Below are 25,854 nucleotides of genomic sequence, written 5' to 3'. Positions count from 1 at the left end.
CTCTTAGCATCGCCTTAGGGGTTACTGTACTGCCTTCGCTCTGCAAAGCACTACAGGGATAGGATAAAGGACAGAGTGTTAAGACTTCCCGTGGCATACGCATGCCTGGGCCATCTAAGGACTTGGCGTAGCCTGGCTGCCTAAAGCAGTTTAGCTCCAACCCATTTTGTTTCCTTCTTTTTTTTTTCTTTTTTTTTTTCGTGCATTTTGGACTGTCTGTCTCTTGTTATCACCTTTTAATAAAGCAAAAACGAAAGAAATTTGGACGATAGACATTTAAAGAACCCAATACTTTTCCACTCGAGAGACTGATAAAGCAATATCAATTATCTACTGTACTACACATTTTGCTTCCGCTGAACATAAGCTGATAACGGCAAGCAAATTAATCTTCCAAAAAAACATTATGTGTTTGCGTGACAAGCATTTAGCATTTTAATTACTATTTCAATCATACTGCCTCAGGTCATTGACATAAAGACCCTGACAGCTTTCAACTGAAAACAAAACACAGAATGGTAGAATTAGAATATTAGGTATCTTTTCTTCACCGCGTCTGTATTGTATTCTGTTTGATTTATCGCCGGATACCCGATAGTCACAAGAACAAGTTCCAGTTTGATTTGGATGAGAAAACTGAAAATAACACTGAATCTAAATTAAAATGCCATATTATGGAAAACCATATCTTTTTATAACTATTTCATTATTAGTGTACGGGGCGATATTAGTCTATCCATAATCATAATCATCCATCTGTTTTTGTCTGTAATTATGACAATGTGACAGTAGAGATGTTATTATGAATCTACGAGCTGAAAAGTTAATTCCTTTTAGGCCATAAGGGGAAAGGATTCGCACTCAAATCGTTTGTAGTCTCACTCTGCACTAAGTGAAATTTTCACCAAATCGTTTTAACATCGCTGTGTAGGGCCCTAAGTGAAGCAGTCTGAATAAGTGCTCTTCGCGAGGCAAATTCGCCGCTCTCAATACTCTCATCGATAATTTGGATCCTTGAATGTTAAAGAAGAACCCCCTCTTCTGGACGAAACCTTTCGACGAAATGCTTTTGCATGGAATCTTAATCATTTTTGGTAAGTACTTATATGAAACCAATTCGCTGTAGTCAAGCAGTTTAACTAGCTTCCTGTTATGTTTTCTTCCTGATACCATCACAGTATGTTTCCTAAATGTTTTGATGCAATTGATCACCGTGAAGTCTGGTACGAAAAAAGAAAAAGGAGGAGATGAAAACAATTTTGAAAGCCGAGAGCTTTTTTTTTTTTTAATTTCTCCAGATTGTTCTCTTTGTCATATTATAGCTATAGCTAAATCGAAAGACAAACACGATGTAATTTAGGTGGCAAAACCGGAACACAAGAGATACCCCCTTTCCTAAAATTCTTGCCCAAACGTTTTTGATTTTCTCTGACTTATTTTTATTTTCCACGCGGACATTGAGCACGACTGTCTTATATTCATTTCCTTTCTTGCAGTAAACGTAGTCGTTCGTTAGAGCGAGGTGACACTGGAACGGCTTTCTCTATTTAAGCAGATGTACTTTCTAAACCGTTCTATTGATTTAAGCACTCTCTTACGACGGAAGCCTTTCAAGCAATAATTAGACCAGAAAAGAGAAATCGATCTGAAATGTTTCAAATATATGAGTCATTTTAGTAATAAGTTACGAGAATTGTGCTAGGTTTTTTTGTTTTTTTGTTTTTTTTTTCCTGGGCAATTCGACTCTCAAGAAAAACTTTACCGATGTCCCGGTATAGTTTACATAACAGGAACACTGAATTCTGACGGAAAAATAGGCATCACAGGGCCCTATAAGTTATCAAGGCCTCTTCAGGGTCTCATGCTTCACTGGGTAAAGCTTACGATACCGTTACATTTTCTTTTAGTTATCTAGTTAGAGGCAATCTCTGAAAATTCCACCTTGCGTCCCTTGCTATAGATGCTTTGTTTAATATACAAAAAATAAATAATAATAATAATTAAAAAATTTAAACATATCCAATTTTTTTATTGTGACATGAGGATTCAAACTCGGCACAATTCCTTTGACTAGTTAATCTCTCGCTTCATGTTCGTTTTAAAGGATCCTTCGACCACAAACATTGCGCGCTTATTCTGCTATTTTCTATGCTATCTAAACTCGTGAAATTTTCATTGTGGTCTATCATCCAACCGCATCAGAGCGATTTAGATATATTAAGGTCTTAGATGGTTGTGGCAGTCTTCTGAAATTATGAGTTGTTTATTCTAGACACATATTTTGGTTTCTCGCAATTTCCTCGAGGAAACTTCTTGTATCTGGAACCGTCGATGGCTTCTCGCGTTCCTTCACTTGAAAGGCTTAAAGCCACGGAGAGAACGAAATGGATTTTACTTCAAAGGCCTTATTCTACCTGTGGAATGGCGGGAAGTCTTGGCTAAAAGGTTCAAATAAGAGCCAATTTGTAGAGATTTTATTGCATCAAAGCGTCGACAAACTCCGCGCGAGGTGCGGGACACAAGAAGCAAATGACGAGTCAAAAAAGTATTACTACTGCCATTCGCAAGCCATTTTAAACTTCTGCCCTCAGGGTAGCTCCGACCAGGATATGTTTTAATCACTTTCCTTTCCAATGTGATTAAGTGCGTTGGTTTTTAATAAGGTGTCATTTTCTCCACATTGGCGACAAATATCTTCCATTCCCTTCTTTAAGCATATTTTGAAACTCTGTACGTTTCCACCACAGGTGAAGGGTGTCAGATTTGTTTTTAAGGTGCGTAACGCTCCTCCCTCTACAAATCCTCCCTCTACGACTGGTAAAGCACGACACTTGCAAGGCGTTGAGTGAAATGCGTACGATTTTATCAGCAGTTGCCCCTATATGGTTGATTAGGTAGTCTTACGTCTCCTTCTGGTATCTTACTATCTAAGTACTTGTTTTTCTATTGATTCCCCTGACCCCCTCCCGTCTCTACCCCTCAATCATTTCTTTTCGTTTTGTCTTTATTTCAGGTGCTATGACTGTGCCAACTTCAGCACGAGGTATGTATTGTTTTGCTTAAAAAAAAAAAAAAGAAAATTAGAAAATTATCATTAAGGTTCAACATTGTTCAACTTATTATCCTCTGTCGTCAGAGGTTATACACTATATTATATCTTGCCAGATAAATCATAAAATGTGACCTAGTCCAAAAGATCACTGATTTGTCATTGCTGGTAATTATTCCTACAAAATAGGGGGGACAAGTAAACAAAGGGAGGTTTCGGTCTATAAACTTTAAAAAGTGGCATCAAACTCAAAGCAGGCCCATCTTACACAATTCAGAGAAAATTCAGAAAAAGCTGAGGGTTCTAAAAACCCTAGTTATCTCTAGCTGGGGTGGAATTCGAGTAGTAAAAGGGAAAAAAATCAAGTGAAAAGAAAGTTCAATCAAGTAAATTTACTCACGGAAAAATACTAATTTAACAAAAGTATAAAAAGTATGTGAACGAACGAGGAACAGCATTGACATTTAAAAATGTCTCCATTTAATGTTTTCGTATCTAACACAGATGGGCATTGCTCCCACCCTAATGATACACTCGGACCCTCAGAGCTGAACCGTTCAGTCTGTCAGCAGTATGTTAGAAAAATGCCTCAGCAATGGCATAGGATGAAATGTGGCAATAAAACACCTACATCCATTGACAAAACTTGTTGTCGCTCTTGGTGTGAGCAGTTGACTTCCTGTTTCAGTCAGTTGCCTTTTTGGAAAGAAGACTGTGTTAGAATGTGGAGATACTGGGAAAATAAAAACCCTCGCAAACAGATTTCTATTATATTGACAAATACAACAGACTCGTCGTATTTGGGCAGAATCAAAGTGAAACAGTGCTGGGCGAGGAAACCGAATTTTCCCACCATTAAGATAACACCATCAAGCGAAGTACGTGTATTTGTTTTCTTGCAACATTTTTAGTGCCTGTTGTTGTTGTTACTTTAATTTCACCCTTTAGAAAGTGTAGAAACCAATCCCACTCTTAGCCCTAGTCGGCGCAGCTATCAATACAAGTTCGACTTTCAAGCAAATAAGAGGAGTGAGCTCTAGTAGAAAATTGGTGCAGCGGCGAGTACGTTTTTCCTTATGTTGTCAATATTTCCTGTGTTATTCGTATTTGTTATTTATAATTTTGTAATCAGTTATTCCATTCTCAATGCATTATGGTTAAGAATATATGAAAGTCATATATTTGAACTGCGGATAAAGACGTGAATGAAATGATTCATGACCAGCTCCCAGTTGGCTTGTTAGCTCAGTTGGTAGAGCGCTGCACTGGTTTCGCAGAGGTCATGGGTTCAAATCCCGTACAGGCCTGAATTGTTTTCAGGCCTTATTTTCACTACTGCCTAAGTAGTGCACATTACTGCGAGGATCACTTTCATTCACGTCAATTCATTATGTTGGTTATACTTTGCTCAGAAACCATGGCAATATAAATAGAAGACGTCAGTAAATTAAAACTCCTCTTAAGTTTATTGCTGGTGCCTTGGTTAAAGAAAGCTTTTCCACAGACTGTGTAGCCCACAATTTATCAATTCCTTTAATAGTTAGGCTACTTAAGGTTATGTCTAAACCAACTACTGATACCTTATTGAGACTTTTTTTCGCCTTCTCAGTTTTCAAACAAGAAACTTGTTGACACCATCCTAAAAGAAGTGATGCGGTCTTCTGAAAATGATGTAAATCAAGAAAAGATGGAGCGCACTTTCCTCACTATTAGTGATTTGGAGGAGTTCATTGGGAATTATGCTCAAAATCACCTTACTCAGACCGTACCTAAGATGTACAACAGTAGTGAACATGCAGGTGAGTAGATCTTAAAAGCTGGTTTGGAAGTCAGTTCTTGATTTCAAATTCGAAGTTCAGGATGAATACATGCATCATCCGTGACAGATTTTATAAACATTTGCTAACGCTACTACTTATTCGAAGTTTTGGGTATAAGCTTTGTCTGTAGCCACCCTCCAGGGAATCATTTTCGCGACACCTGAAACGTGTTGGACCTCTTTTAAGGCAGTTTATAACATATATATATATATGTGTGTGTGTGTTCTTCAGTATCGTCATACTTATGAATAAGTCATAAACAGGGGACAATTAATCAATAAACTAATAATATAAAAATTAGAAACCCTTTGAGTTCATTGCAGTGATATGTTTTTTGATTTAAAAATGATTACCAGCAGTTTATCTGAAAATTAAATAGAGAACGCTCCTTTGACTGATAACCCCTGAAAACTACTTGCATTTACTGCCTCCAAGTGATGATTCTTCAGTTTTTTACTCCTAAAATTTTTGAGGACGATAACTTGTTTATTTTGGCCCTCACGTAAAATAAGTCGCTGTTTTGCAATTAGATATATTGGTCAGGAAGATTTTCCACGACAATGAGACTGGAGTACAATTTGAGGATGATAAAGGAGAAAACTACGTCAGCCTTCCTGTTACAGGCTTCGATAAGGGTTGGAGAGCTATATTTTTCACTTTTTTTTAGCATAGAAAATGATATATTTTTCTCTTATTATTCAAATTATTTTAGCGATTATCTGTGTTCTTGGTCAAAAGGGGACTGGGTTTCAAGTATTAAAGACATCGAAAGTGAATGGCTGATATCTTAAGCTGGTTGTTTTGGTTTTCTTTTATTTTATTTTCAGTTCATTTCTCCTTTGGTCGAAATCGTTTATTCTTATAACAAAGCTGGGCATATCAATGAAACATGCCAATAAAAGCGCAATGTTTTAAACCGTGATAACTTGTCCTTTTTTTAAAAACTCTCGAAGTAATACAATTGTTTCTATTATTACATCTTAGGATCAGTTGTACTTTGTGTCATTTACAAAGATCTCCATAAAGTATTCCTGAAAAACCAGACAGATTCTACTCCTCTCAATAGATTCAGGTGTGCTAAAACTTAGTATTGCATTTCGTATCTTTTCTTTTAAATTAATCTATTTTGGTGTGCTGATAGCCTACGAAGGGAATGTTAATAGTAAAATAGAAATATCCTCGACCTCAGTTTCCCCTTTGTTTTTGTTTCTTTCGTCCTGATTCTCTTTTGGCTATCTTTTTATTAATTTCTCTTTTTGTCCTTTGTCGGTCCGTTTGTTTGTTTGATTGGTTTTTTTTTTAAATTTTTTTTCTTGTTTATTTGTCTTTTGGTTATTCATTAGCAATATCTTATCTGCAACGATATGGCCGAGGAACAACACTTTCAGGAAGAATGTTACATTGAAATTTAAAAACCTAGCGGTAAGTTACAATTAATCAAGAGAGAGCTCCATCTGAATTCGTAACTCTATAAAGGAATTTACACAGATTTTGCCAATTTATCTTCCTTTTGCATCCCTTTGATCCATTCTTGTCTAGCTACATATTTTGTTGTTGTTGTTTGTTGTTGTTGTTGTTGTTGCTCGTTGTCGTGTGTGCTATTGATTTCGTTTGTTTGGTTTTGCTTTATTTTAATTTTTTATTCCGTTGTCTTTTTTTTCTTTTTTCTTTTTTTTGTTTTTTTTTGTTTTGATTTGATTAGATTTGGTTTTTTTCCCTTATTATCACTATCATTTTTATCAATGTTATCATCACCATCATCGCTATTCTTTTTATTATGATTATTATCGTTACTATTAGTATTATTAGTATTATCATCATCTTATCACGTCAAGGTCTTATTTATTTCGTTTTTGGAGTTTCTTTAAAGGAAGAGGAACTAGACCAGAAGTCTTGTGAACAATTCCTTGACATGTGTCACAAAGTGATGGGGGAGGGGGAGGGTTTTAAAAAAATCCGGCGAGAGCACTCCAAACTACACATTAGCCACCAAGTCGCTGCACTACGTAATACTAGCAGTACTTTACGGTTTCAGAACGCGTCGAACAGAAGCTGTGTGTTTTGGAATACTTCGGAAAACAGGTGAAAAGCTTTCAATGAATTGATGACATCATTCACTTCAAATAATAAATTTGCTTAAGGACTTTGCTGTTACGCACTGGTACATCACATTGTGTGTTCACCTCTTACTCCTTTCTCTTACTCGTTCTTTTTCTCCTTCTCAGGCTTCCACGTGCCAAGGTCTCTAAAACTGGCTTCTGTTTTGTTTCTTATGTTCATTGACTGACTACTTTATGACTGCTTTTCTAACTGTTTTCTGGTGTCATGGTCCGGACAAGGGTGCCTCCTGCTATCGAGGAACGACTCTTACACCGAGTGTAGCTGCAATCATTTGACTCACTTTGCGCTTCTTATGCAGTTTGACAGGGGAACTAGTGATAACGGTTTAACTAAGGTAAGAATATTGCTAAGCATACATGCATTGATTTCATAAGGCACTAAGACTAGATAGCATCGGTGTGGTACTTTTTCATACATTTACATTAATCCAGCTATATGATATGTGGCCCTCTTCCGTTACAAGTATTGAATCACTGTTTTTGTATTCATTTCTAAGACTGACGAAAAAGCGCTGGAAATACTCACATATGTGGGCTTGTCTTTCTCTCTGGTTGGAATCACTTTAACGATCACCAGTTATGCTGTTCTTACGTAAGTACATGACATAGTTCCACGCAAGCATTCCAAAGCAAACCGAGGATAAAGACTTAACAAGAAATGATATCAGTTTAAATGTGCATAGCTAAGATTCCTCTAGGCAGCCAAGTCGAATTATGAAAATATAACCAGGCTTTGTATAAAATGAGGATAGAACTGATGTAGAATAAAATCAGTCATTTGCTTTTGACTAGAGACATGAGGGGGCCCTTATCTCAGATTCGAGTGAGTCTAGTCGCTTCACTTGGCGCAGGTCAACTTTTCTTCCTAACTGGAAGTGGTGCTGTTGAGAACAAGGTGAGATATTATATCAAACGAGAAGACAAGAATCTCTTTCGGTAAATCTTTATGACTTTCAACCAACTCTTAGCTCAAATTTTTCATTCCTGTGCAGTCTGCCTGTGTTACAGTAGTAGCTTTTGTTCAATATTTCCTAATGGCCGCTTTCTGCTGGATGTTGATCGAGGGAGTTTATCTCTACCTGTTTGTTGTAAAAGTTTACGACATTAACGACAAGATCAAGGTTTCACACGGATTTTCATGGGGTAACTATGAATTAAAAACCCATTCTCTCTTTGATAATCTTTTGAAAAGTAAAAGATGAAGATTGCCATCATCATCTTAGACATCATCATCATCATCGTTTGACTCTGTTGTCCCTTCGAATTTCGAATCCACAGGTCTACCCGCTCTCGTCGTTTCCATATAGTTGGGCATTGCAGCAGGAACCGGGCCGGGGATTAAAAGCTATGTCAGTGAGAAGTTGTAAGAAATAAATAATTTTTTTGGCAAGCGATTTCTGTCACGAATCCTGTTTTTTTTGCTTTTTTTTTGTTTTTTTTGTTTTTGTTGTTTTCTTGTTTGCATTGTTTCAAATTTTAGTTTTTGTTTAAAGGTTGGCTTGTTTTTGTTGTTTTGTGATTTCTTTGTTGTTTTCAGTTGTAATCAAACATGGAAAGTACTGCGTACATGCATGGACAAAAAAATAATTAATTGATAATTTATAGAAGTTTCGCATAATTAATTTTTATTCAGCTGCTGGATGTCATCCTCTAACGGCATGGTCTGGATATTTGTTGTATTCGTTGTGCTGATTGAGTTGGTAAGTTAAATTCCTAAAAGGTTGTTTTTTTTTTTCATTTTCATCTTTCACGCTTTGCTTTCGGCTATCTTTGGATCGTGAGCATTTTCCCCGCCACTCTTTTTAACCTCTTTGACTCTGTTCAATAGTTTTCAACAAAACATGAAATATATGAAGGATACATTTTGCTTGAGGTGAACCCTATCGTTGGGAGATGCCATTAGCGGTTACTGTGCAAGATTTTTAGGTTAGGACTGGTTCGAGTCTCTACCGGGTTATTGTATTGTTTTGCTGGGCGAAACGTTTTGCGTTCACAATGATTTTAGCCATCTCCTCCCAGCTGTATAAATATTTACTAACGAATGGTCAAGGACACCAGAAAAATGTCTTGCAGAATGCTGGGGAAGGGGAAGGGTTAAAATTTTGACGACCATCCGCTAAGGCAAATAGGACCACTTAGCTCAAGTGCAAAATCCTGTTTCCTTTATAAAGTTTGATTGTTTTTAGATTTTGGTTGTTTTTTTTTTCATTCTTATCACTTTTTCCAGTTAAACACATTGATCCTGGTGCGAGTTATCAAGGAAATGACGATAATGCAGCATGTAAAAGACAAAATCAGCGAACAAATAAGGTAAGTATTTCAGCGGCGCCAGTGGTAGATTCATATAAGTCATTAGCCTCATACTTTGCTGCCTTATACGACTAATGTCAACTCACAACAATGGTAAAAGCAAATTATCTTGATTTTCTTTTTTTTCCTGATTTTATAGGCTTGGTGTCAGGGCATGCGTGGTGATGATTCCTTTGCTAGGGATCACGTGGCTATTTGGTCTTCTTTCGCCCCTGCATAAAGCGTTTGCGTACATTTTCACAATTTTCAACTCTACTCAGGTAAAATGAACACAGCTTTTAGGGATGAAATACGTGCTCATAAGATACCAACGTAAAAGCAAATTCCACGGCAAGTTGTACTACCCCTTCCTTACAAGTTTACTAGGTGGTAAACTTAGTGTAATACAGAGACAAAGTAGAGAACTTGTGATTAATAGCAGTAAAGGTTTGGACATTTTTGCTGCCCATGTACGTTTAATAGTGAGAGGTTTAGGGTTAGGGGGGGCTTGAAAGCACTATGAATCTACTAAAGGCGTTAATGGGGTTTCTGAAATTGCGATTTAACAGGGCTTCTTAATATTCCTCCTTCACTGTGTGAGAAATCCAGAGGTATGTTATCAAATGTTGTTTTAGGTCTCTTTATAAACTTTATTTTTTTGCTCAGAGTTTTACTTGGCAAGGCTTCCACTTTGAAATAAGAAATTAAATTCGATGGTTGTATGTATGCGAAGCACATAGAGTTGTACAGTTCTTGAGATCGTTTTGATATCAACTTATTCATGCAGATTAGATCTCGTTTCAAGAGAAGGATCAACGCTGTCAACCCAACTGCAGATGAAGTAACAGGCGTTAAGCGAGCTTCGCAAGTAAATGAAACAATCAGCGTGATACTGCCAAGGAAATTGAATTTCCAGCCTCCTAATAACCATGAAAGTAGCTTTGGAATCTCTGAGATCTGAGTCGTCATCGTAGTGTTGTTCCTCAGCTTAAATCTGTGTATATCTTAAATTAAGAAAATTTTAGGTAAGGACAACCAGCTTCAGAAGGCTCTGAAAGCTTTGTATCGACCCGAAAAGTAATAAAAGAACGTCTCAAGTAATCGGTATTTACGGTTTCCTCCTTGTGGAAAAAGAGCATTGGATATAGTTGTGTTTAGAAGGTCTACATCCAAGACATCAGTTTATAGAGTAACGAAACTATAATAAGCCACCACAAATTGTACGGCCCTCACCAAAAGGAAAACACGTTATGCATACCAATGGTAATCAAGATATTATTACTCTCAATAGAGGCAAGAGTTTAAAAAAAAAAGAAAACAAACAAACAAACAAAAAACTATGGATAGTTTTTTCTCTTGGCAGTCTCGCTTTTACCTGTGTAGTTGTTTGAGAATTTTTCCCTTGGGAGTGGCGGTTGAGAAATATCTCTTCATTAACTCTATGAGTCTCCACTCTGATAAGTCCCTTCCTCCTGAAACACGCCCGATAGCTTGAGAGTTGAGCATCGGACTTTGAATTTTGATAATGTAACTTAATCCATTCAAAAAGCTTTCTCAATTTGTCACATGTCGAAAAAAAAAACTTTATTTTCTTCCTCATTTAAAAATACATGATTAATAACATTTTAATGAGGAGCGTGTAATGCCTCGATCGAATCTTTTCGCGGAATAACAGAAAGAAATTTCAAATAATCTCGATTTAAGCCTTTTGTTGTTAACAAATAAACAATCAACCCTCTTTACGTTTGTTATTCTGGTGGTTTTAATTTTACTTGTTAAAATACCAACAAAAGCAACAACAGTGCTAACTTGTAGCAATTCTCAGAGAAAGATAAGTTTGCACCAATTATGATAATCAAATTACGATTCATTTATCCACCTACTTTTGCGTAAAGATATCACAAGAAACCAACCATAAACGGCTTATCTGAACGGGAAAAACTTCAATACAAGTGCTCCACCCCCTAAACCAGGGTGCATTTGTCGACCTTTTGCCAGAAAAGTGCGAATTCCATGCACTGAATCAAAAAGAAAAAAATCCCGAGGTAAACAGCGAAGTAATTGAGTGAAATGTCGGAACAGTCCCGCAGGGCTCAAAACCCATTTACTCAATCGGAGTAGTCTGTTGGTGTTGGCGACGACGACTGGTCTCCCTGAAAACCATGTTACCACCAAAAATTCCAGCCCTCTACCCTCAAGCTTTGGATAAAAACTAGCTCATTAGAGCCAAAGAGGACTTGTGTGTTTTTTTTATGAAGATCCTGAAATTGAATAAGTAGGGGCATGACTCTTAATGAGGAACTGAAGCGTAATGGTCACTTTACTTCAAGGAAGCTTTAGAGGAATGAGAAAAAGTCTTGTTAGTTATTTTCGTTCGCTTCTTATTATTTGAAGTTGTCCAAGGGCATTCAGAAAGAAAAAAACTGGCAAAAAGGCATTACAGATCCATATTTATTCACATGCAGATCCATTTTGAAACACAAAATACAAATATTCCCGCAACATAGTGAAAGTTTAGTGAGAATTTATATATTTCATTGACAAATTTGAGTCCCCTGATAACTGACAGAAAGGTTAATCGAATGTTTGCTTGATAGAACCTCGTTTTTCGCTTGTTTACGGCGATGCTTTTCAGGTGATAGCCGGGGATCTTTGGGATAGCATCCTCCTCCAGCTTGTACTTCGCGGATGTTCGAAGCATTTCGGACTTGAGTTCCTATTCGCAACAATGTCGTTCCAAATGTTGATAACAAACGCATAAGTCTTTCGTGACGGTGAAAGTCATTTTGGTATGTGGTTGGTTAATCTGTGTTTCAACTTTACTCATAAAAATTGGTACCCACTTAGAAATTATGCTGTGCAATATACTATAAATAAATTAATGACGGTTAGAAACTAAATTATGTAGGTAGAAAGTATCATTCTATTCCTTCCGTGGTATTTCGTGGGAAGCATTGTGAATGTCCACACGGTTGACGTTACAGAAAGCCTAAAAACACCAACTCCCTCTCAAAATGAAATTCATACAACCCCAGAACAAGCTCACACTGTGTTTTCCCGCGTACTACTGAGCTGATAAAGCTTATAAATTTCTTCCATATCTGAAACTATCTGTTATTTACAACAAGTATGACGAGAAAGATCTGTATGACGAGCGCCTAGGCGCGAAAATCAGAGTCATAGAATCGATGCGTCCTCTTAATTCTTTAACTTATGTATACTTAGCTCTGCTACCACAGTACTGAGCACTTTATGCCAAGGTAGACTCTACCCCCACATTTATATATATATATATATATTCTTTTTATTTTTTTCATTGAAATGATAACGATAATAGTAATACATCCAATAGAGGAATATTTGGCTTTTTAAGACTATATTTATGCACCGCAAGCATGGTTGGGATACATCTACTATAATAATTACACGCAAGGATGACAGAAACACTCCTCCGTATGATTGAAATGGGTTTTATTTCAATTTGTTTGTACAAAATGACTTATTTAACCGTTATTTTATGTAAATTTGATAAGCGCCGCACGTCAAGTGGAAATTATGAAGTTTTCTTTGGAAGTATGAGGCCAAGGCGCCTTATTGCAATGCTGAAATATGCCAGAATTTTCCATCAGTAGGTTTATGATTGAAGGCCTTTCAGACGTTTGATGACGCTAGTAAAAGAAGTAGCAATGACTATCACATCCTTGAGTCCGTCTTAAGTTTTCGTTTTCTCGTTTTCCTCTGTATCCTTGAACTAATAATTCTCGTTTTTTGGGCATTAAAATGAAATGTTATATGTTCCTTTGATACCAATAGAGTAATGTTTAAAATCCTTGTTTAAAACCCTTCAATTGCTATCCGCTGTCAGCTTAGCTAATTTTTAGTCTCTCAAGAAAGTCTGTATTCGTAAAACGCTACTTAAATAGCGGAGTTAAAATTCTTAAAGGTGTATTTGTTTCAAATTGTCGAAGTAAAAACAGTTTTTTGGTCCTTCATTTAGTGTTGCCAAAAAAAGGAAAATATTGTGATGAGATGGAGGCTTAACACGAAAATTTCCCTTGGTAGACATGATTAATTATTCATTTGAAAATTTCCTCTTTATACAGATAAAGCTTTCTCAACCTCGTTTTAGTTCGTCATGCAAACTAGGAAATTCGGCCTAGTTTTCAATAAAGACACCTATTGACTTGAACACTCTTTGTTTTGTTTTAATGATCATTCATTCCACATCTCGCAGTTGCCATATCATTTACACAAATACGTCAGGGTGCCCAACGTATGGGTGAATTAGAATTTAAAAAAATACCGCAAAAAAGCAGTACTGCGATTCATTGTCTTGTCATCCGCTATTTCAAAGCAAGTTTGAAAACTATTTTGTTGGTGTTAGGGGGAAGTAAAGTGGAAAAAAGTAATTAGGGTGAGGAAAATTTCGGTTCCTCTATAACGAACACAATAATAAAAAAAATAAAAATAAAAAAAAAATTTAAGAAAACGTCCGCTTTGAGAAGTTGTTAGTTCACAGCGACCTGCCACTTCTTAGTGATTTCCGTGACACTTCGTATCTTAGATATAATTCTAGTCATGTCTTAGTATTAATATTGCCTGAATTTATAAAGAAAATAAGGACCCAGCTGGTCAATTTATTTATTTCACGAGACGGTGATCCTAAAAATGCCGAATTCATATCTAAAAGTTCGAAAGAAAACTCTAGCTAAATTGGTCTGGAGAATGGTTTTTCTTGCACTAGTGGTTGGTGAGTATTAAAATGTAATATGGTGACCTTTAAATATGTAAACTTTTAAAAAACTCGATGTGTTAAGGAGAGTTTTGGTTGCATGTGGTACTTTCAATTTCGCTTTTTGTTTTTCGACGGAGCTCTTTAAGGCTCTCTTAAGAGCTCTTTAAAGGGAAAATATGGTCTAGAAAATTTTATTTCTGTTGAAAGAACTTTTCGACAGGAATTCGAAAATAATTGTCGCTTTGTTCGATTCGGAACGGAACCCAGAGAAATGCAGTGAAAACAAACAAATTCTTCTTAGCTGAGGCGCTATTTTTAATAAGATCAATATCATAAGCTAACATTGTTCGACAACGGGAGACTTCCTAACGCTCTTCATGTAACATGAGGATTTGTTTATATATATATATATATATATAAACAAATCCTCATTGCTGCTAGCATTATGCACGCCCACTAGTTTCTCTAGTTTGAGCACTCTGGCATGGCTTAGGTGATCCCACATGGGTGAGATCACTTGGGGTGGCTATATTGCCTTACCTCCATCCTAGCATCTGCACTGCACTGATGAGGCCCAGAAGGCCGAAACAGTACTGAAAGCTTCTCGGCCTCTTGGGTAAGGTTAAAAGGCTTATGAAAAGTTTATTTTCCTTGCTTTTGCAGCAATTGGTCAACATGGACAGCGAGGAAAGTGAAAATATCAGCCAGTTTACTACAGATAACTCGACAGCGAATCCAGGAGACGTCGTAGACGCAAGCATGGTAGAAGGTTCACAGTCCTGGGGCGCAGACGTGGAAATCGAAATCCCTGAGGTACTAAAAAATCTGGAAAATAAGGGTGTGAAATTTCAGGCCGTGCCTTTTTTGAATGCTCCTAGTCAAAGTAGAATCACGAAGGATCGCTCTATTTATTTTAGCGTTGATACAACCGTCACATCGCAAATAATTCTCGAAGCTTTTGACGCGGCAGAAATCGATATTGACGCTATCACCGGAATCCAGAGAAAGGCGTCCAATAGATCTTGGATCGTGACTTTTAAGAGCCGTGCAGCTAAAGAAGCCGCTCTTGAAACACCTTTTGTCGTGATTGCCGGTCTCAAAGTGTTCCTGGGCGACTGCGAAAATCGTTTGGTCCTCGTCAAGATCCATGAAGCCCCCGCTGAACTACCCGACACTGCCGTGATTGGCCGACTCAGCCACTACGGTCGTGTCCTTTCATTTCGGCGCGACAAAATTGCACAACATATCGAGAATGGAGTAAGAACGGCTCGAATGGCGCTACATCGAACTATCCCTGCCAACATCAACATAGCTGGTGAACCTATCAAAATATGGTACCCAAATCAGCCAAAAGCTTGCCGGAATTGTGGAGCTACTGACCACATGGCCAAAGACTGCTCTGCAGTCCGTTGTTTTAATTGTGAATGCCCTGGGCATCAAGCACAAGAATGTAAAGACTCGCCAAGATGTTCCGTTTGTTTAGCGGACAACCATTCCATGCCTCAATGCCCCTTCCTGCTCTTCAGCGCGAACGTCGATAGTGAGCCAACACCACCTAAAACTGAAAAGGAAAAGAAACAAGAGCGAGCCCAGCGCGCCAAGGAAAGAGAAGAAAGGCAGAAAAAACTACAACAACAGAGAGAACAACAGCGACAACAAGAAGAACAACAGAAATTACTAGAAAAGCAGGAACAGCAAGAACAACAGAAACAACAAGATCAAGAGAAACAACGAGAACAACAACGCGACGAAGGTAGAAGAGAACGACCAAGAGAACGAAGAGACGAGCGAGGGAGGGACGATCGAGAAGAACGAAGAGATGACCGGAGAGACGACAGAAGAGAGAGAGATAGAAGCGATCGAGATTATTATCGCGGCCGCGATGACCGCGATAGATCTTCCCGCCGTGACTACTCTGGCTCCGAAACTGATGATGATGGATGGGAGAGAGCTAAACCTAGGAGAAGGCAGTACAGATATTAATTTTTTATTTATATTCAATGAGTAAGCTTAAAATAATTTCTCTAAATGTGCGAGGACTCGGGTCCTCCAGTAAAAGTCGAAAAATTATTCAAGAATTAAATTATTCAAACTGTGACATAATCCTTTTACAAGAAACACATGTCTCATGCAAAAAACAAGCGGAGGAATTCGAAATACTCTGGCGCGGCAAATGTCTGTGGTCCTTCGGGACTGGCAGGTCTGCCGGTGTTGCCATCCTCTTTTCTCTAAACTTTCCAGGCAAAATTATCCGTTTTTTGACCGATTCCGAAGGAAGAATATTGAGCTTACTCATTGACTACTATAATTCTAAACTAAATTTAGTAAACATTTACTCTCCCAATACTATTTCGGATCGTAAAAGTTTTTTCTCTTGTCTGCACAATTACTTTCTCCCCCAAGGGGACCTAGTGATCGGGGGAGACTTTAATTGTGTGGACAATGTCCTAGATAAATTAAATTGTTCCGCCATCCTATTGTCTGATCAAAAACTTCTCCGATCCCTTTGTGCTGACTTCTCACTTACAGACATTTGGCGCAAAAACAACCCGCGCAAAGTAACTTTCACCTGGTCTAATAAAGACCATACCCAGGCATCTAGAATTGACCGCTTTCTCGTCGCTAAAGGCTTAACCCTAGTAACGAAATGTAATATTCTTCCATGCGTATACGACCTATCCGATCATGACTTTGTAAAAATTGAACTAACGACTAGCCCTTCTAATCACGGTCCTGGAATTTGGAAGTTCAACAGCTCTTTACTCTCAGATGTAGAATTTAAAAACATTATGTCAAAATCGATTAACAACTTTAAGCTTAAAATCCCCGAATTCGCCTCCCTTCGCGAATGGTGGGATGCTCTAAAAATTGAAATCCGCAAAACAAGTATTTCATACTGTATCCGTAAACAGAGAACAGCAAATGCCAAAAGAATCCTAATTACTAAGCAATTAACCCATGCTAAAAACGCTTTACATTCTAATCGCTTAAATAACCCAGGTGTAATTAGCGATTTGGAAAGCCAATTGTCCTCTCTGATCTCGAAAGAAGCCGAAGGAGCTAAAGTCCGCTCCCGAGCACAATGGTTCGAAGAAGGTGAGAAACCAACACGCTATTTCTTCCGTCTGGAGAAAAAACGAGCTGACATGAATAGTTTTGAATCTTTTTTTGACGAGAACGGTGTTCTCAGAAATTCTCAAAATGATCTTGAAAGAATTTTAACCAATTTCTACAAGAATTTATTCACCCAAGATCCTCTTGATATGCGAATTCAAACTGAAATAATTGACGGCCTCGAATTTTCACTGACTGATTATGAGCGCAATCTATGTGAAGGCCCTTTTTCTAATAAAGAATTACTTACTGCATTGGAAGGCCTTCAGACCGGCAAGTCACCCGGTTCTGATGGTCTCCCAACAGAATTTTACTCGTGTTTTTGGAACGATTTGAGCGAATCTCTCCTTTCTGTTTTGAACGAGGCCTTTCTTGCTGGCTCCCTCGCGGATAGCCAGTACGAGGGCCTCCTACGACTCATCCACAAAAAAGATGATCGACGCCTCGCAAAAAATTGGCGCCCAATTTCCTTGTTAAACACTGACTACAAGCTAGCATCTAAAATCATCACTGAACGATTGAAAAAAGTCATGAACTCCATTGTGCATTCAGACCAAACGTGCGGCGTGGTCGGCCGCACTATCTTCTCAAATTTGGCCTTACTTCGTGATGCCCTCGACATGATTGACAAAACTAATGAACCGGGTATTCTCATTTCCTTAGATCAAGAAAAAGCTTTTGACCGAGTTGACCACGAATTCATGATGAGAGTATTGCGTAAATTTGGTTTCGGCCCCTCCTTTTGTGGGTGGGTCGAACTATTTTATTCTAAAGCCTTCTCTAGAATCATTGTTAATGGCTCCCTGCCCTCCCCTGTCCACTTAAGAAGAGGGGTGAGACAAGGATGCCCATTATCTCCTCTCCTTTATGTGCTAGTTTCAGAAGTATTATCAACGCAAATCCGTAATTGTAAAGATATTGAAGGTTTCCTGCTCCCCGGAGCAGGGGGCCTTCAATATAAAATATCCCAGTACGCTGACGATGCTACTTGCATCTTAAAGTCCGAAAGATCTCTTTCTTCACTTCTCCGAGTCGTATCAAAATTTGAACAAGGATCTGGCGCTAAACTGAACACGTCCAAATCTGAAGCAATGTGGTTAGGAAAATGGCGAACTAGAATTAAATCTCCCTATGGCCTCAAATGGGTCACTAAAATGAGAGTGCTTGGTGTTTAGTTCTCAAACGGCCTCGTCAATGTCGACGACGACAATTGGCGGGCCAAATTAGACAAACTAAGTTCGGTTCTAAATCTTTGGAAACAAAGAGACCTGTCTTTTATCGGTAGGACCTTAATTGTAAATACTTTAGGCGCAAGCCGTTTATGGCACGTTGCTAAAGTCATCCCCCCACCCCGTTGGGTGCACGATAGCTTTAGGTCGATCATTTGGCCTTTTATCTGGAGAGGAAAAATGGAAAATGTTAGTCGCGATCGCTGTTGTGCGCCCCCATCATCCGGGGGCCTCAACGTCGTTAATTTTAAAGCTAAGTGCGCTAGCCTGCGCCTTTCTGTTTTTTCCAGTTTAAGAGATGACTTTGGCACATCCAAATGGCATTACCTAGCTCGATATTTTTTAGGACATAAGCTAACTATTCTAGAACCCCGTTTTTCTTTTCCCACCAATTCTGCTCCCTCTTCCTTCCTTCCTTCCAATTACTACCGCCTTTGTCTAGATAATTTCCGTACCTTGCATCAGAAAACTGGTGCCTTACCTGATTTACTCACCGGTAAGAATTTATATCTTTTGTTGCTTGACCCCGTCTGCGTTGCACCCCGGTGCTCCGGTTTCTGGGCGTCTGCTATGGACCGCCCCATCAATCGTTGGGCCTGGGTGTGGCGCAAGTCTCGCCTAAAGCTAATTGAAAACAAGAAGAACGATCTAATTTGGCTATTGATCCATAGAATGATCCGCGTAAGATATCTCCTTAAGTCTTGGGGATACATCAATAATGACAAATGCGCGATCTGCGGAAAAACGGAAACTATTGAACACTGCTTCTTGGGATGTCCCAGAGTTGTGAAAGTCTGGGACCACTTCTCCCCCCTTTTCCGTGCTCTACTCGACTCCCCCTTCTCTATCTCCCCTACATCTGTCTACTACCCTTTTTCCCTAGACAAATCTACCACCGCTATATCCTTATCTAACTTTCTCAAGGCAACCATCATATATTGGTGTTGGCTTGCCAGAAATAAAGCTACCTTCGAAGGTTCTCTTTTGAGCTCCAACGCGATTATAGACTTAATTAAGAAAGATGTCCAACTCAGAATTCTTAGTAACGACACTGATACCTTAAGGAATTTTTGGTCTTTTAAAAACGTACTTTGTTCGGTCGACGCTGGTAAGCCCATCTTCTTCCCCTCTCTTGCTCCCCCCTGAACCTTTGTATATAATAAAACTTGTTAAATCTCGCCCATGAGGGGTGCTTACTCCGGGCTACAGGCTCGCGCGCTGTTTGCGCCCCACATGGTCTGAAATATCTCTTTGTAAATAGTAAATAGAAAACTTTTAAATAGAACTTTGTTACCTCTTACAGGTGGGCGCTTACTCCGGGCTGTTATAGCCCGTGCGCTGTTCGTGCTGCCTGTAAGAGAAAATATCATTAGTTAATTGAGACCTGTAATTACCTAAATAACTCATAATTTAATTCCAATACTTTAATCAATTAGAATTGTAAATAGATATCATTGACGAAATAAAACTGCCTGGTCTCCAGGCTTTTATATTTTAAAAAAAAAAGTACTGTCTGCAGTTAGTTATATATATATATATATATATATATATATATATATATATATATATATATATATGCAGTTAGATATAGCTCTTTGGCATACAAAGCTTTGCTTTCATGTCCAAATTGAGCACTCTACTAGGATGAGTCATTGCTGCTAGCATTATGCATGCTCACTAGTTTTTCTAGTTTGAGCACTCTGGCATGACTTAGATGATCCCACATATCTGAGATCACTTGGGGTGGCTATATGGTCTTACCTCCATCCTAGCATCAGCACTGCACTGATGAGGCCCAGAAGGCCGAAACAGTACTGTCTGCAGTTAGTTATATATATATATATATATATATATATATATATATATATAACTGCAGACAGTACTGTTTCGGCCTTCTGGGCCTCATCAGTGCAGTGCTGATGCTAGGATGGAGGTAAGGCAATATAGCCACCCCAAGTGATCTCACCCATGTGGGATCACCTAAGCCATGCCAGAGTGCTCAAACTAGAGAAACTAGTGGGCGTGCATAATGCTAGCAGCAATGACTCATCCTAGTAGAGTGCTCAATTTGGACATGAAAGCTAAGCTTTGTATGCCAAAGAGCTATATCTAACTGCAGACAGTACTTTTTTTTTTCTTTTTTTTTTTATAAAAGCCTGGAGACCAGGCAGTTTTATTTCGTCAATGATATCTATTTACAATTCTAATTGATTAAAGTATTCGAATTAAATTATGAGTTATTTAGGTAATTACAGGTCTCAATTAACTAATGATATTTTCTCTTACAGGCGGCACGAACAGCGCACGGGCTATAACAGCCCGGAGTAAGCGCCCACCTGTAAGAGGTAACAAAGTTCTATTTAAAAGTTTTCTATTTACTATTTACAAAGAGATATTTCAGACCATGTGGGGCGCAAACAGCGCGCGGGCCTGTAGCCCGGAGTAAGCACCCCTCATGGGCGAGATTTAACAAGTTTTGTTATATACAAAGGTTCAGGGGGGAGCAAGAGAGGGGAAGAAGGTGGGCTTACCAGCGTCGACCGAACAAAGTACGTTTTTAAAAGACCAAAAATTCCTTAAGGTATCAGTGTCGTTACTAAGAATTCTGAGTTGGACATCTTTCTTAATTAAGTCTATAATCGCGTTGGAGCTCAAAAGAGAACCTTCGAAGGTAGCTTTATTTCTGGCAAGCCAACACCAATATATGATGGTTGCCTTGAGAAAGTTAGATAAGGATATAGCGGTGGTAGATTTGTCTAGGGAAAAAGGGTAGTAGATAGATGTAGGGAAGATAGAGAAGGGGGAGTCGAGTAGAGCACGGAAAAGGGGGGAGAAGTGGTCCCAGACTTTCACAACTCTGGGACATCCCAAGAAGCAGTGTTCAATAGTTTCCGTTTTTCCGCAGATCGCGCATTTGTCATTATTGATGTATCCCCAAGACTTAAGAAGATATCTTACGCGGATCATTCTATGGATCAATAGCCAAATTAGATCGTTCTTCTTGTTTTCAATTAGCTTTAGGCGAGACTTGCGCCACACCCAGGCCCAACGATTGATGGGGCGGTCCATAGCAGACGCCCAAAAACCGGAGCACCGGGGTGCAACGCAGACGGGGTCAAGCAACAAAAGATATAAATTCTTACCGGTGAGTAAATCAGGTAAGGCACCAGTTTTCTGATGCAAGGTACGGAAATTATCTAGACAAAGGCGGTTGTAATTGGAAGGAAGGAAGGAAGAGGGAGCAGAATTGGTGGGAAAAGAAAAACGGGGATCTAGAATAGTTAGCTTATGTCCTAAAAAATATCGAGCTAGGTAATGCCATTTGGATGTGCCAAAGTCATCTCTTAAACTGGAAAAAACAGAAAGGCGCAGGCTAGCGCACTTAGCTTTAAAATTAACGACGTTGAGGCCCCCGGATGATGGGGGCGCACAACAGCGATCGCGACTAACATTTTCCATTTTTCCTCTCCAGATAAAAGGCCAAATGATCGACTTAAAGCTATCGTGCACCCAACGGGGTGGGGGGATGACTTTAGCAACGTGCCATAAACGGCTTGCGCCTAAAGTATTTACAATTAAGGTCCTACCGATAAAAGACAGGTCTCTTTGTTTCCAAAGATTTAGAACCGAACTTAGTTTGTCTAATTTGGCCCGCCAATTGTCGTCGTCAACATTGACGAGGCCGTTTGAGAAGTAAACACCAAGCACTCTCATTTTAGTGACCCATTTGAGGCCATAGGGAGATTCAATTCTAGTTCGCCATTTTCCTAACCACATTGCTTCAGATTTGGACGTGTTCAGTTTAGCGCCAGATCCTTGTTCAAATTTTGATACGACTCGGAGAAGTGAAGAAAGAGATCCTTCGGATTTTAAGATGCAAGTAGCATCGTCAGCGTACTGGGATATTTTATATTGAAGGCCCCCTGCTCCGGGGAGCAGGAAACCTTCAATATCTTTACAATTACGGATTTGCGTTGATAATACTTCTGAAACTAGCACATAAAGGAGAGGAGATAATGGGCATCCTTGTCTCACCCCTCTTCTTAAGTGGACAGGGGGGGACAGGGAGCCATTAACAATGATTCTAGAGAAGGCTTTAGAATAAAATAGTTCGACCCACCTACAAAAGGAGGGGCCGAAACCAAATTTACGCAATACTCTCATCATGAATTCGTGGTCAACTCGGTCAAAAGCTTTTTCTTGATCTAAGGAAATGAGAATACCCGGTTCATTAGTTTTGTCAATCATGTCGAGGGCATCACGAAGTAAGGCCAAATTTGAGAAGATAGTGCGGCCGACCACGCCGCACGTTTGGTCTGAATGCACGATGGAGTTCATGACTTTTTTCAATCGTTCAGTGATGATTTTAGATGCTAACTTGTAGTCAGTGTTTAACAAGGAAATTGGGCGCCAATTTTTTGCGAGGCGTCGATCATCTTTTTTGTGGATGAGTCGTAGGAGGCCCTCGTACTGGCTATCCGCGAGGGAGCCAGCAAGAAAGGCCTCGTTCAAAACAGAAAGGAGAGATTCGCTCAAATCGTTCCAAAAACACGAGTAAAATTCTGTTGGGAGACCATCAGAACCGGGTGACTTGCCGGTCTGAAGGCCTTCCAATGCAGTAAGTAATTCTTTATTAGAAAAAGGGCCTTCACATAGATTGCGCTCATAATCAGTCAGTGAAAATTCGAGGCCGTCAATTATTTCAGTTTGAATTCGCATATCAAGAGGATCTTGGGTGAATAAATTCTTGTAGAAATTGGTTAAAATTCTTTCAAGATCATTTTGAGAATTTCTGAGAACACCGTTCTCGTCAAAAAAAGATTCAAAACTATTCATGTCAGCTCGTTTTTTCTCCAGACGGAAGAAATAGCGTGTTGGTTTCTCACCTTCTTCGAACCATTGTGCTCGGGAGCGGACTTTAGCTCCTTCGGCTTCTTTCGAGATCAGAGAGGACAATTGGCTTTCCAAATCGCTAATTACACCTGGGTTATTTAAGCGATTAGAATGTAAAGCGTTTTTAGCATGGGTTAATTGCTTAGTAATTAGGATTCTTTTGGCATTTGCTGTTCTCTGTTTACGGATACAGTATGAAATACTTGTTTTGCGGATTTCAATTTTTAGAGCATCCCACCATTCGCGAAGGGAGGCGAATTCGGGGATTTTAAGCTTAAAGTTGTTAATCGATTTTGACATAATGTTTTTAAATTCTACATCTGAGAGTAAAGAGCTGTTGAACTTCCAAATTCCAGGACCGTGATTAGAAGGGCTAGTCGTTAGTTCAATTTTTACAAAGTCATGATCGGATAGGTCGTATACGCATGGAAGAATATTACATTTCGTTACTAGGGTTAAGCCTTTAGCGACGAGAAAGCGGTCAATTCTAGATGCCTGGGTATGGTCTTTATTAGACCAGGTGAAAGTTACTTTGCGCGGGTTGTTTTTGCGCCAAATGTCTGTAAGTGAGAAGTCAGCACAAAGGGATCGGAGAAGTTTTTGATCAGACAATAGGATGGCGGAACAATTTAATTTATCTAGGACATTGTCCACACAATTAAAGTCTCCCCCGATCACTAGGTCCCCTTGGGGGAGAAAGTAATTGTGCAGACAAGAGAAAAAACTTTTACGATCCGAAATAGTATTGGGAGAGTAAATGTTTACTAAATTTAGTTTAGAATTATAGTAGTCAATGAGTAAGCTCAATATTCTTCCTTCGGAATCGGTCAAAAAACGGATAATTTTGCCTGGAAAGTTTAGAGAAAAGAGGATGGCAACACCGGCAGACCTGCCAGTCCCGAAGGACCACAGACATTTGCCGCGCCAGAGTATTTCGAATTCCTCCGCTTGTTTTTTGCATGAGACATGTGTTTCTTGTAAAAGGATTATGTCACAGTTTGAATAATTTAATTCTTGAATAATTTTTCGACTTTTACTGGAGGACCCGAGTCCTCGCACATTTAGAGAAATTATTTTAAGCTTACTCATTGAATATAAATAAAAAATTAATATCTGTACCACCTTCTCCTAGGTTTAGCTCTCTCCCATCCATCATCATCAGTTTCGGAGCCAGAGTAGTCACGGCGGGAAGATCTATCGCGGTCATCGCGGCCGCGATAATAATCTCGATCGCTTCTATCTCTCTCTCTTCTGTCGTCTCTCCGGTCATCTCTTCGTTCTTCTCGATCGTCCCTCCCTCGCTCGTCTCTTCGTTCTCTTGGTCGTTCTCTTCTACCTTCGTCGCGTTGTTGTTCTCGTTGTTTCTCTTGATCTTGTTGTTTCTGTTGTTCTTGCTGTTCCTGCTTTTCTAGTAATTTCTGTTGTTCTTCTTGTTGTCGCTGTTGTTCTCTCTGTTGTTGTAGTTTTTTCTGCCTTTCTTCTCTTTCCTTGGCGCGCTGGGCTCGCTCTTGTTTCTTTTCCTTTTCAGTTTTAGGTGGTGTTGGCTCACTATCGACGTTCGCGCTGAAGAGCAGGAAGGGGCATTGAGGCATGGAATGGTTGTCCGCTAAACAAACGGAACATCTTGGCGAGTCTTTACATTCTTGTGCTTGATGCCCAGGGCATTCACAATTAAAACAACGGACTGCAGAGCAGTCTTTGGCCATGTGGTCAGTAGCTCCACAATTCCGGCAAGCTTTTGGCTGATTTGGGTACCATATTTTGATAGGTTCACCAGCTATGTTGATGTTGGCAGGGATAGTTCGATGTAGCGCCATTCGAGCCGTTCTTACTCCATTCTCGATATGTTGTGCAATTTTGTCGCGCCGAAATGAAAGGACACGACCGTAGTGGCTGAGTCGGCCAATCACGGCAGTGTCGGGTAGTTCAGCGGGGGCTTCATGGATCTTGACGAGGACCAAACGATTTTCGCAGTCGCCCAGGAACACTTTGAGACCGGCAATCACGACAAAAGGTGTTTCAAGAGCGGCTTCTTTAGCTGCACGGCTCTTAAAAGTCACGATCCAAGATCTATTGGACGCCTTTCTCTGGATTCCGGTGATAGCGTCAATATCGATTTCTGCCGCGTCAAAAGCTTCGAGAATTATTTGCGATGTGACGGTTGTATCAACGCTAAAATAAATAGAGCGATCCTTCGTGATTCTACTTTGACTAGGAGCATTCAAAAAAGGCACGGCCTGAAATTTCACACCCTTATTTTCCAGATTTTTTAGTACCTCAGGGATTTCGATTTCCACGTCTGCGCCCCAGGACTGTGAACCTTCTACCACGCTTGCGTCTACGACGTCTCCTGGATTCGCTGTCGAGTTATCTGTAGTAAACTGGCTGATATTTTCACTTTCCTCGCTGTCCATGTTGACCAATTGCTGCAAAAGCAAGGAAAATAAACTTTTCATAAGCCTTTTAACCTTACCCAAGAGGCCGAGAAGCTTTCAGTACTGTTTCGGCCTTCTGGGCCTCATCAGTGCAGTGCAGATGCTAGGATGGAGGTAAGGCAATATAGCCACCCCAAGTGATCTCACCCATGTGGGATCACCTAAGCCAT

The 25,854-nt window shown here is 39.4% G+C and overlaps 3 protein-coding genes across 4 annotated transcripts in view; all 3 read left to right on the top strand.

The window, feature by feature from the left end:
- The first annotated feature begins 737 nt into the window (after positions 1-737).
- Positions 738-7,956, top strand: LOC149051445 (uncharacterized). The gene is made up of 11 exons (XM_089186804.1): positions 738-1,094; positions 3,014-3,043; positions 3,554-3,927; positions 4,659-4,848; positions 5,400-5,504; positions 5,854-5,941; positions 6,213-6,291; positions 6,905-6,949; positions 7,193-7,324; positions 7,487-7,581; positions 7,782-7,956. The coding sequence occupies exons 1-11, from the start codon at positions 1,019-1,021 to the stop codon at positions 7,927-7,929; spliced, it is 1,362 nt and encodes a 453-aa protein (XP_089042930.1). The 5' UTR covers positions 738-1,018; the 3' UTR covers positions 7,930-7,956.
- Positions 7,957-9,221: 1,265 nt separating this feature from the next.
- LOC149051444 (adhesion G protein-coupled receptor D1-like) lies at positions 9,222-10,379 on the top strand. Of its 2 annotated transcripts, XM_089186017.1 has the most exons (4): positions 9,222-9,299; positions 9,439-9,559; positions 9,848-9,889; positions 10,066-10,379. In XM_089186017.1, exons 1-4 carry the CDS (start codon positions 9,253-9,255, stop codon positions 10,237-10,239), a joined length of 384 nt encoding a protein of 127 aa, XP_089042143.1. In that variant the 5' UTR covers positions 9,222-9,252; the 3' UTR covers positions 10,240-10,379. The 2 variants fall into 2 exon arrangements, with proteins under 2 accessions (XP_089042143.1, XP_089042148.1); XM_089186022.1 differs by lacking the exon at positions 9,848-9,889.
- Positions 10,380-15,519: 5,140 nt separating this feature from the next.
- LOC149051434 (uncharacterized) overlaps positions 15,520-25,854 on the top strand; it is a 103,306-nt gene continuing 92,971 nt past the window's right edge. Inside the window, exons 1-2 of the mRNA XM_089185533.1 lie at positions 15,520-15,983; positions 23,214-23,269. Coding sequence (XP_089041659.1) covers positions 15,833-15,983; positions 23,214-23,269 — 207 coding nt within the window. The 5' untranslated portion in view covers positions 15,520-15,832. The remainder of the gene's footprint in view (positions 15,984-23,213; positions 23,270-25,854) is intronic.

The sequence above is a fragment of the Pocillopora damicornis genome, chromosome 1 (assembly GCF_964200805.1).
Source record: "Pocillopora damicornis chromosome 1, jaPocDami1.2, whole genome shotgun sequence".
NCBI lineage: Eukaryota > Metazoa > Cnidaria > Anthozoa > Scleractinia > Pocilloporidae > Pocillopora > Pocillopora damicornis.
The sequence above is the reverse complement of the archived record's forward strand: the minus strand, read 5'-3'. Positions and strand labels throughout refer to the sequence as shown.